The sequence below is a fragment of the Scyliorhinus canicula genome, chromosome 9, assembly GCF_902713615.1.
Source record: "Scyliorhinus canicula chromosome 9, sScyCan1.1, whole genome shotgun sequence".
Lineage (NCBI taxonomy): Eukaryota > Metazoa > Chordata > Chondrichthyes > Carcharhiniformes > Scyliorhinidae > Scyliorhinus > Scyliorhinus canicula.
In genome coordinates, this window is record NC_052154.1 from 151,908,403 (window position 1) to 151,920,674 (window position 12,272).

The 12,272-nt window shown below is 43.7% G+C and overlaps 1 protein-coding gene across 4 annotated transcripts in view; it reads right to left on the reverse strand.

The window, feature by feature from the left end:
• far1 (fatty acyl CoA reductase 1) overlaps positions 1 to 12,272 on the reverse strand; it is a 140,422-nt gene that overhangs the window by 30,206 nt on the left and 97,944 nt on the right. For 2 of the 4 annotated variants that reach the window (XM_038807921.1, XM_038807919.1), the window contains exon 9: positions 9,359 to 9,530. In XM_038807921.1, the coding sequence (XP_038663849.1) occupies positions 9,359 to 9,530 (172 nt within the window). Of the gene's footprint in view, positions 1 to 9,358; positions 9,531 to 10,301; positions 10,474 to 12,272 lie in introns of all 4 variants that reach the window. The other 2 variants (XM_038807918.1, XM_038807920.1) reach the window with 1 other exon arrangement.

Below are 12,272 nucleotides of genomic sequence, written 5' to 3' on the forward strand. Positions count from 1 at the left end.
AGCTTTCAAAACCTAAGGATGTCCCAAAGCATTTTAGAGCAAGTGCTTTGGAAATGTAGCCACTGTTGAATAGTGGTAAACTCAGTCCACATTTGTGCATAGCAAGTTTCAATAAACAGCAATGTGATAATGACCGAGGGATTCAGAGACTGCAAAACCGCAAAATAAGTAACATGCTTGATGACTTTCGGTGACGGCATATAGAGAGCAGTTGCACATGAGGTGGCTCCCACCAGAGCACTTTGAATTTGGCCCTTTACACGTGTTTTTTTTTTTGGGGATAACATTATTAGATGGGATAAAGGTTCCCACGAAAAAGGAATGCCCAAAAAGTATAAAACTAGGCATCAGACAAGTAAAACATCACTGGCAAACATGAGTCCTGGCACCCTTTTGCGCGGCCTTGGCAAAAACAGACCAAACAGCAACAGTGCAGTAATATAGGGTTTGAAGCGGCCCTCTCGAGGCAGAATGACCAGCAGCAGAGATGGTAAGGGTTGACGGGATAATAAGGCACTGAAGGCGATCTAGAGACGACAGAATTTGAGAATTATAGGGCTGCCGGAAGGTCTGGAAGGCAAAAATACAACAGAATATATGTCGCAGATGTTTAGGAAGATGGTGGGGGAGGGTGAAATGACATCCCATCCCAGCTGGTTTGGGCCTACAGGTCCCTCAGGCAAAAGTCCCATTCTGAACCACCGCAGGCTATCATCATTACCAGTAGAAGGAGCAAGTCTTGTGGTGGGCGAAGGACCATCGGGACTAAAAAATGGGAGGACCATACCATTAGGCTCTACCAGGATGCAGAAGTGAAACTGGCTCAGAGGAGCATGGCATTCAACAAGGTCAAGGCTGTATTGTACAGGAACAATGTTTGATTTGGTGTGGTTTACCCTGCACACCTCAGTGCCTTACGATTCGAAAGACTACTCTTTTGATGCGCCAGAGTAGGCTGATGCTTTGCGAAGAATCATGGGCTGGGGTCGGGCTAACTGAAAATTATTTGTTGGGAAAGCTCTGACGTGGGTGGGGGGATGGTTGGTGTTCTGGTTATTTGTTCTGCTTTTATTCAGAGTGGGGGCCTGCCCTGCCACCTGTAGAGTTAGCTAACGGGTACGGAGTAGGGAGTAACTGCAGTCATTATATTAGGCAAGTTTTAATGATCAGCTCAGCATTTTTGTTTCGTTTTGTTTGGGGATGGGGCGGGGAGGCCTTTGTTCAGCTTGTTGCTGTTTACTGGTTTATTTGGGTATGATAGTGGTGGGATGAGAGTAGTTCTCAGACAGTGACTGCAACTTTTTTTGTTCTGCTCTGACGGGGAGCTGGTGGCCATCTTGGGTATGCCCGGTCTCGGCACTGTCTGGGTAGTTGCCGGGTTACCTGACAGGGCGAGAACGGCTGACTCTAGATCTGGGGATGGTGTGTGTAAATGGCCCGTTATGTACTGAATTCAGATGATACAAAAAAATTGCTGGCTTCTACTCCCGACCTGGATTTGTACCAGTTATTCTGGGTATTGATCAGTTGACTGGATAGATCAAGACCTAAAATAGACACAGAATTTGCAGTGCAGAAGGAGGCCACTCGGCCCATCGAGTCTGTACCGGCCCCTGAAGAGCGCACCCCACTTAAGCCTACACCTCCGCCCCATATGCATAACCCAGCAACCCATCCAACTCCTTTGGACACAGAGGGCAATTTATCATGGTCAATCCACCTAACCTGCAAGTCTTTGGGCTGTGGGAGGAAATCAGAGCATCCGGAGGAAACCCACACAGACACAGGGAGAACGTGCAGACAGTTGTTGTTGCGAGTAGAACAAGTTGCAGATGGAATAGTAATAAAATATTAAAACATGCTGGTGTGCAGCGGGCCTGGGTGTCCTCGTTCGAGTCACAAAAAGTTGGTTTTGAGGTGCAACAGGCGATTAAGAAGGTGAATGGAGTAGCATCCGTCATTGCTAGAGGGATGGAGTTGAAGGCTAGGGAGGTTATGCTGCAACTGTATACGGTCTTAGTGAGGCCACACCGGGAGTTGTGTGTTCAGTTTTGGTCTCTTTACCTGAGAAAGGACGTACTGGTGCCGGAGGATATGCAGAGGAGATTCACTTGGTTAATTCCAGAGTTGAGGGGGTTGAATTACGAGGAGAGGTTGAGTAGACTGGGACTGTACTTGTTGGAATTTAGAAGGATGCCGGGGGGGGGGGGGGGGGGAGATCTTATAGAAACATATAAAATTATGAAGGGAATAGATAGGATAGTTGCATGCAGGTTGTTTCCACTGGCGGGTGAAAGCAGAACTAGGGGGCATAGCCTCAAAATAAGGGGAAGTAGATTTAGGACTGAGTTTAGGAGGAACTTCTTCGCCCAAAGGGTTGTGAATCTATGGAATTCCTTGCCCAGTGAAGCAGTTGAGGCTCCCTCATTAAATGTTTTCATGATAAAGATAGATAGTGTTTTGAAGAAAGGAATAAAGGGTTATGGTATTCAGGCGGGAAAGTGGAGCTGAGTCCACAAAAAATCAGCCATGATCTCATTGAATGACGGAGCAGGCTCGAAGAGCCAGATGGCCTATTCCTGTTCCTAGTTCTTATGTTCTTATCCTTTCAATGTACGAGGCAGTGCACCAGCTGTGACGCTGGAGGGGGACTTTTTATGAATATGGTGAGAAGGTCAGTCACCTGTTAGCGCACCAGCTGATGCGGCAGGCTGCCTCCCAGGAGATAGTACAAGTGAGGGACTTGAGTGGCGGGTTGGTCACCGCCCCAGCAAAGATCAATGCTGCTTTTGAGGCCTTTTACCGGAGCGTCTATAAATCGAAGCCTCTGGAGGAGAGGTTGCCCACAATGGAACTTTTGGATGGCTTATCCATTCCAGTGGTGGCGTGGGGGAAAAGAGAGGAGTTGCAGTCGCCGTTGAGCCCGAATGTGGTCACAAAATGTATGGGTTTAATGCAGTCGGGTAAAGCTCCAGGCCAGGACAGATTCCCTTTTGAATTCTTCTAAGAAGTTTGTGGGTCAGTTGATCCCATTGTTGTTAGATATGTTGAATCTGGGGAGTAATGGTGGTCATACTGGTGCAGACATCGATCTCCTTGATTTTGTATCATTACCTTGATTTTGAAGTAGGATAAGGATCAGACAGTCCCATTTCACTACTGAATGCAGTGAAGCTGTTGGTGAAGGAGCTGGCAATGCGTTTGGGGCCCTGTCTTCCAGGGGTGATTTCAGAGGAATTGACTGGTTTTGCCAAGGGCTGACAGCTATCGGCCAAGATTCATCAACAACTTAATATCGTCCTATCCCCCTCTCAAGTCTCTGAATCAGAGATGATTATTTTAATGGACGCTGAAAAGGCACCCGATAGGGTGGAGTGGAGTACCCGTTTGTGATCCTCTGTCTTCTGTACAGGGCCCTCACCACCAGTGTGCGTACAAACATCCTGAGTTCAGACTTTAAGTTGAATAGGGGTAAGAGGCAGGGTTGCCCACTGTCCCCTCTTTTGCTTGCCACGGCAATCGAGCCTCTGGTCATGAGGTCATCAACAAGGTGGAGGGGGTAGAGAGGTTAGGGAGAGAGCATAGGGTGTCCTTGTACGCAGGTGATCTGCTGTTGCATGGAACAGATCCACTTTCCAATGTGGAGGAGATAATCAAGCTACTTAGGTGTTTGAGCTCCTTCTCAGGATACAAGTTGGATCTGAACAGAAGTGAATGCTTTCCGGTGAATTTCCGGGGGGCGAGGAGGGAGGGATTTGGGGACGTCGCCTTTTCACTTGGCCAGGTTAAGCTTTCGTTACCTGGGAATTAGGGTGGTCCACGACTGGGATTCGCTTCATAGATTAAATTTCACTAGCTTGGTGAATGTAGTTAAGTCGGAAAACGTGGGATAACCTCCCTCTTTCCTTCGCTGTGAAAATGAATATCCTCCAGAGGTTTTTAATTTTAGTTGCACTGTCACCCCATTTTGCTCCAAGTCTTTGTTAAGGTTAAGATGACGATATTTTCCTTTATTTGGTTGGGGAAAACCCCACTGATTCGCAGGACATTTCTGCTGAGGGAGGCAGTCGGGGGGCCTAGACTGACTAATCTGTTATTTTATTATTGGACTGTGGACATTAGAGTGGTGTGACTCAAGGGTCGGAATCCACATAGGCGCAGATGGATAGGCGCAGCTCTTGTACAGCGACTAGATTGGGGGCCTTGGCTACGGCAATGATTCTGATTCCGTTTCTGCTGGCGGACTTGGACTCGTCAATTTAGATTATGTGTGAGGGAGGATTGGAGAGGTTTGGGAACATGTATATAGAGCAGAAATTCGGCGGCTCTGAGGAGCTGTTGGATAAGTTCCAACTATCAAAGAATAACATTCTTTTCAGGACCGTGATATTTTGCATGAGGGGATGTCTTCCTTTGCCATCAGCTTTGTCCTCTCTTGTGGAAAGGGTCCTGTCAATGTCAATTGGGGGAGGGGAGGATCTTGCGCATTTATGGCCAGATCTAGGCAATGGAGCAGACTCCAAATTGCCCAGAGGGGGTGGAGTGAGGTTCTTCACAGGGTCCACTCCACCTCATGTGCTAGGCTCGGTTTGCTTCAGTTCGGTTAGGTTTGGAGTTGTATTGGTTATGTGTTGTGCGTCTACTGTGTTATTGTGGAAAAACTCTTTTTTATTTTAGAGTACCCAATTCATTTTTTCCAATTAAGGGGCAATTTAGCCCAGCCAATCCACCTAGCCTGCACATCTTTGGGTTGTGGGGATGAAACCCACGCAAACACCGAGAGAATGTGCAAACTCCACATGGATAGTGACCCAGAGCCAGGTTCGAACCTGGGACCTCGGCGCCATGAGGCAGCATGACTAACCCACTGCGCCACCGTGCTGCCCGTGAAAAACTTTCTTAATAAATATATATATTTAAAAAATAACATGCTTAAAATGAAGAGATGCAGGATACTGACTTGAGACAGAAACCTAAAATGTCAAACCTTTCACATCCAGTGACATCTTTTGACAATCTAATGCCTAAAACACTTGATAATACGCTACTGTTCATAAGGTGCTGACAGTTTACACAGTTATTTGTAACCAAATACATTCCTGATGCAATACGGATAGATACAATCAGCTTGCACAAAAACTAATACAAAAAATAGCTTCAATATATTCGATCCACTTCCGCGATCTTCAGCTTCCTTCCATCTGCATAAGATGGGCATGCAGCAAATCTGTTGGGAATGGGATAGATTCATATGGTGCACATTTGCTGATGGCTGAAGAGACCAAGCTGTGAGCAAGGTTCTGTCACAATTTCACTTATTAAGCGTTGTTGTTTTTGGTGTTGGTGCCTGCTGTCAATCCGCTCCAGTCACTGATGATTCCAGGCCACAGGCGATGTCATCATTTTCCTCGGTCGTTGTCAAGTGTCTCACACCCAGGTCAGAAAATTGATGTCCAGGGCCTTTGTACTATGGTTGCATGTATCCTTGAAGTGGAGCTTTGAGCGTCCTACTTGGTCTTGACTCTTGATATCTTGCAATGCAAAAATATCCATGGGAATGCAGCTGTCATGTCCATGTGGAGCTTGCACATTCTCCTCATGTCTGCGTGGGTTTCACCACCACAACCCAAAGATGTGCAGGGTAGGTGGATTGGCCACACTAAATTGCCCCTTAATTGGAAAAAAAATAATTGGGTACTCTATGTGGCTGTCTTCAATTCTGCAGATATGCCACAGTCAGCTTGTCTTTGCTTGACAAGTGTTGGCAAACTTGGGAGATATGTCTTTCAAAGGACTGGCGCATTTATGTTCTCCTCCTACCAGGAGATACTGAGAACATGCCAGAAAATTAAAATATTGAGCTTTCTTTCTTGCCAGCTGTAAGTGGTCCATGCTTCAGAGCCATACAACACAGCATTGAGAATATAGCTCTCATAAATCGGCATCTTTGTCCTGAGAGTCAACTCAATGTTTCTGGATGCAGATTTAACGAGTCGGGAAAATCTGACGTTCCTCCCCGTGTGTCGAGTTCTGCAACAAGGTAAAGTTGCCATAGTCCCAGGTGACCATCCCCCTTTGACTGATGGGTGATTTAACCTGTGGATCATTGCACCTTGGCCAGGGGCAAGGTTGAGAAGGTTCATGAATAATCATCCCCACTCCCGGTCCCCACCCACCGCCTCCCTGAGGTGGCTCATTTAGCTCAGTGGGCAAGACAGCGGCAACCGTTTCCTGGCTTTGCAGAATATTGCAAAAGCATGCTCCCTGATTTTAGCAATAAAATCACAGCCTGCAAAATGTGGGACTATGATCCTGCTGCAAGGACAAAAGGGAAACTTTTATTAATGTAAACGGGAAGGGGATACTGGATGCCACTCTCTCACCTTCCAAACTGAACAGGCAGCAATGGGGAAAAAACCCACTTAAAAGTAGGCAGCCTCCCTTGACTGTGACCTTCCAATTGAACCTCAGCTGTTTCACTGCCAACTCTCCCATCAAAACAATCAGACTAATTAAGTATTCCAGCACTGCTGAGCTTCAATAAAAATAGTTCCACATTTGAAAAGAATTCAAACTGCACAGCCATAATAGGGATGAAGTGGAAGAAATTATTTTTTTTCTGACACTGGTAGGATTTCTACAGACGTTCAGATTTGAACCTTGATAGACTGTAAAAGATTGGTTTCCAATGCTCCACACACCAGGATTAACTGTTGGATAAGCTGCATCAGCCAATAACTATAGGACGGATCAGCTGAAGTTGATCTTTGCCAACTAATGCTATGACTGCTAATCCATCGGCTCACAGACAAATAAGACCATCAGTGTGTAAACAAGAATGCTGACTTTAGATAAGCTCACTTACATCACTGCAGAAGAGGGCTACACTATCTCCAATTACACCCAAAAATAAACACACTTAATATTTAAACAGTGATTGCAGGAAAGGGGGCTTGCCTAAAAAGAAATGTGGACACGTCTCTTTCCAAATCAATCAGCTCCCCCAACTCAGCAGGACATCTAACTGAAATGCTAGTCTCAAAGGATATTGGCATTATGATTTTCCGATTTTCAGTATCTGTCAGTTCTTTTTTCCCTTTTTAAACCCCCCCCCCCCCCCCCCACCCCCCCCCCCCCCCCCCCCCCCCGCATAACACCTTCCCTTTAGATGATGGACTTGATTCTTTTAATTATAATCCATTTCTAGCAGGCACAAGACAAATTAACTGGATAAACCTCCAAGGACATAACTCTACATTCAGCAACAGGTGACCTTCCATTCCAGTGCCCTTTTACCAAGCCCACATGACTCCCTTCAATACTTCACAACAGCAGTATCAAGTTCAACAAATTAACTCATGCCTGTGTTTCTGAGGAAGGAGTAGTGCTCCAAAAGCTAGGTGATCTGAAACAAACCTGTTGGACTTTAACCTGGTGTTGTAAGACTTCTTACTGTGCTCACCCCAGTCCAACGCCAGCATCTCCACATCGTGTGTTTTTTTGGGAAGAAAAAAGGATGAATTTGAAAGGTTGTATTGATCATAATTCAGATGTGGTCAATGACAAAACACTACGTTTGAATAGGGGTAGAGAATCAAATGAAGTCAATCGGAAATAAGTGGAGCTGATGCAATAAAAAAATTAAATGTCATGCCCTCATTACTGCTTCCCAAAATATTATCTCCCTTTTATGTACAAACTTAAAGTCCTGCCCCCAATAGCTTTTGTACATTCTCACATCATGCCACCGAATCTGTAACGTCTCAATTTCGGTCAGAAACACTAGCAACAATCCAGAGAATAATCAGCTTGAAGTCTTTCCTGTTTCTTTCTTCCTATCTGCTTGCATTCTTATGGAAGAATTCTTGCCTCAACCGGAACAATTAACCACCAGCTAATGGTTTGAGCTCCCACAAGTTGGTTCACACACCACTCAGCATCTTTCACCCAGACTCTTGGCAAAGTAACACAATACTTCTAACTTGCATCATAAAATTCCTCCAGAATCTGATCTTGAGCCATCTCCATTCTTTCCCAATGAGGAAAAAGTCAGACCAGGTTCAAACTTGAACTCTGATTGCCTCCCTTGGGCTAGCACCCATTGCTGCAGTTTTTGAATCCTCTCCCTCCTGTTACAGGCTAATCCAATTAGCAAAGTATTTGTTCTAAAACCTTTTCTTCAGCCTATGTACTGGAGAATGAATTCAAGTCCTTCTCAACGACAGCAATTCATTGCTCAAGTGTGACAATTTAAAAACTAAGAACATTTCAATGCATTTATCCTGCATTCTGCTCAAGAGCATGCAGTATTACACCACTCATTTCAAATGGTGCCACTGTGCCAATAAGCTGGTGCCAATAAACTGCAACTTTTTAGGTATTGAGATAATCTAGTTGAAAGGTAAAATCTTTCAACACTGCAGCATTCACAAAGGTGCTTCGCAAGCAGCTTGTTTTTGCACGAGTGGAAAATACTGGTCAGCAGGCTTTAATTGTAGAAATCATTTCAGTTGAGACGATAAGCACAGATTCTGCCTGCCCCTTCCAGTGATATACGAAGGCAGAAAAAGTTCCTCTGTAGAGTTCTCCTGTGTCAAAGCCCATAGCACACACAACCTACACTACAAAGAAAGCATTTGTCGTCAACAAACTTTTGCTGCGTCCAAATTGGCTTTCATGTTTACCTGTGTAAGTGGCTGTATTTCAAACCTAATTATGTATGGTGTTTAAATTTCTTTCTTTGTTTTTCACTCAGACTTCTCAACCCAAAGTGAAAATTTCCTAAATGAACCCAATTAATTCCATGCCACAATTCAGCAACCATATTTTAGACAACATAAACATTACAATTCCAACAGATTCCTTCCTACCTTGCATTACATTTTTCCTCTCTTCCCAGTCCCTTAGTTGTGCATGATTTCCCCTGTCGAGACAGACAGGAGACAGATGCCGTTTTCAATGTGGCTGGTAACAGAGGGCTGGGGTGGCTGGTGTTTGTTCCTCCTTCCCTTCTCCCACACTAACCACCTTCCCTTCTCTCATAACCACCATGACCATGTGGCCAAGCTGGGGAAGGTCACCACTTGGGAGACTGCAGGTTTTGTATTCTGGCTAGGTATCTGGCTGGTGCTTCTGTAAATGCATTCCAACTTTATCTTGAAGATCCCTCATAAAATTTGAAAGGACCGCGTAGGAGGAACATGCAAATTATAAGTTTAAGATTAGTACACCTTATAAACAAAAACACACAAATGCAGAAAGTTAAATAGCATTAAGAACCATGCCACTAAATCACATGTTACGTGAACTCCCAAAACACGTCCAATACAAAGGCTATTCTCCGCTGAGCTCTTCTTACCGGGGTTTGTGACCAGTCAGCCTGAGAATAGCATCATACAACAATGCAGGTACTGTATGACTGACAGCAATCCAATACTGATGCAAAATAGGGTTGGAACGAAGGTTTACATTTGGGCGTCTCATTGCCCGTTCTAAAGGATTCATCTTGAAGGACATATTTACATGATACTCTGCAGAGAAAATAAGCATTACTGTTGTTTTGAACGAAGCGTGCCAGACACTCATGGGAGAGAGAAGCATTAAAGGAAAATTCTAGGCTTCAAAGTCACGCTACAAAAACAGTCCCACCATTTTTTCTACAAATCAGAAGGTTTCAAAGTACATGTTTTCCATTCAGCCACGAGTTACATCAGATTACATGCCATTATACTTCTACCCCGAAATTAGATCAAATAGGAAATGTTGCAAATGTCTTGTTACAGTTCTTAAAACAAGACTTTCAATTCAGCTCTGGTGGAAGTTGAATTGAATTGGAAGACAGGTCGTTTCTCATGTCCAGAGGGCATTAGAATCAAGTGGCAATGAAAAACAATTCACTCAAAACTTATTTTGTTTCCCCCAACACCCACTTAAAATTGAAATTTGACAAGGGAATGTTACACTGGGGTACATTGAATGCAAGTGTTACGAAGCCTGAAAAGTTCCTTTAAATAGGCTACTAACTCTTAAACACTTCAAAATTCCAATGATTTCAAAATGGGAACATTTTGTTGCTCGTCATCCTATCCCATCCTTCCAGAAATGAGACACACACTTGCAGATGTCCAGCTGATGCTAAAATTAGCTGTTCTAACTGTGAAGAACTTTACACAGCAGATAGCTAGTTGGAGACTATAACTCAAGTTTTTTTTAAACAACTTAGAACCAAAAGAGGAGCTTTTTGATAAAACACATTGCTTCAGTTAAGGATACAAGTACAGGGCAAAGCTAGCCACCATTACCTTGGTTTTCTTCCAGTAAGCCTGAGGTAGACATCATACAGGAATGCTGGAGCCTTATGGCTTACAGCAATCCAGTAGTGATAGATCAAGTGATTGGAGGTTAGATTTACATTGGGCCGTCTGAAGGCCTGCTCGAGAGGATTCCTCTTGAAAGTGGATATTACATGGTACTCTGAGGAAGAAAAGTTGCATGACAGTATAATTTTTCAAATCTGCTCAAAACTTCTCGAGATGCCAACAAAGATTTAGGGCTGCGAAGGAAGCACGAGACCCACTGCACAGATTCGCTTCGGTCACCACAAAGTGGCACTACGGCCAGAAATTATTTACTTTTAAAAAAATATTGTTCTTTCACAGGGTGTGGGTGTTGCTGGCAATGAATGCCAGCATTTGCACCCAATTAGCAATGTTATTTTATTAGGCAAACAGATAACTTGAATGTGGCCATTCAGCAACCTGTTAGTTCTGTGCTCTTCCAATTTCAAATCAATTTGAGATTTGTCCCACTGCTGCACAAAACAAAGAGTTTAAAATAAACAAATTAACCAGTGCCATTTTACTATGTTCTGGCTGTACTGCCACTTGATTTAAATTCAGTTGGAAAAATAAAAATTGGAACCAGACAAAGCAAAACAAATCAAAACAGATCTATTCTTGGAAAGGTACACCTGGACTGGAATTTTAATTATTTTTCTTTTGAAAGAGTGCAATGTCTAATGACCAACCAAAATAGGTATTTCAGAGCTTCAGCAGGCTCAGTGCCACAGGAAATGAAGCAAGATATTTGTTCACCAACCACACACACCCCAAATATAACTGGACTCAAACACGTAACCGTACCAGCTACTGGAAAACTAGATAAAATATATCAAACTGTAGCAAGTAGTTAATGCAAACTATACAAATAAACTAAGGTGGATTTCCAAGTTGGTTTTACACATATTACATAAGCTGCTGCAGAATAAAACCATGATATAACTTCTTTTATTCATTCATTATTTACATGGGGATATGGTAGTTGGTGTTTATGTTACTGAACTAGCAAACCGGAAGCCTACACTAATGATCCAGTTAAATGAATTTAAATCCCGCCACTGCAGCTGGAGTGGTGTAAATTCATTTAATTAAATAAATCTAGAATAAAAAGCTAGTTTCAGCAATGGTGGCCATGAAACTATCAAACTGCTGTAAAAACCAATCCAGTTCAGTGCTCATTTCAGGAAGGAAATCTGCCATCCTTACCCAGGTCTGGCCTGTGTGCGACTCCAAACATATATTAAGATGGTTGACATTTAACTGCCCTCTGGAAGAGTGTAGCGAGCCAGTCACTTGAAAAGTAAAGGGCAATACATGCTGGCCTCACCCGCTAAATAAGAAAAAAACACAATGGGATGTAGTGTTCCTGACAAGGTCAACATTTATTTTGAGTAGGTGATGGCAAGCCCCCTTGAGCTTGTGTACTTCCACAGGGGCATGAGGGAGTGTTCCAAAATTGATACCTCGTGACAATTAAGGAATATATATTTACAAGTCAAGATGAAAAAAAACTTGGAAGTGGTGATGTTCTCAAGTACCCAATGCCCTCATTTTGTTAGGTGTGCTGGTTGCAGGTTTGGGGTAGGGCTATCAAAGGAGCCATAACAATTTGGTCCACTGCATTCTGCAGATGGTACACATTGCATCACGAGTGGAGTGAATGGATGGCGTGCCAATAAAGTGGGTTTTGTCCTGGATAGTTCTGAGCTTTCTTGTATATTGTTGGAGCTGTACTCATCCAAGATGAGTGTAGAGTATCCCATCACACTCGCTATTTGTGGTTTGTAGATGGTGGCCAGGCTTCGAGTGTAAGGCAGTGAATTGCTCACTGCAGAATTCAGTTTCTGACTTATTCTTGTAGTCACAAAATTTGTGGGGGCTGACCCAGTAGTGAAATCAAGATGCTTTTTATGAATTAATTTACAGATGTGGGCG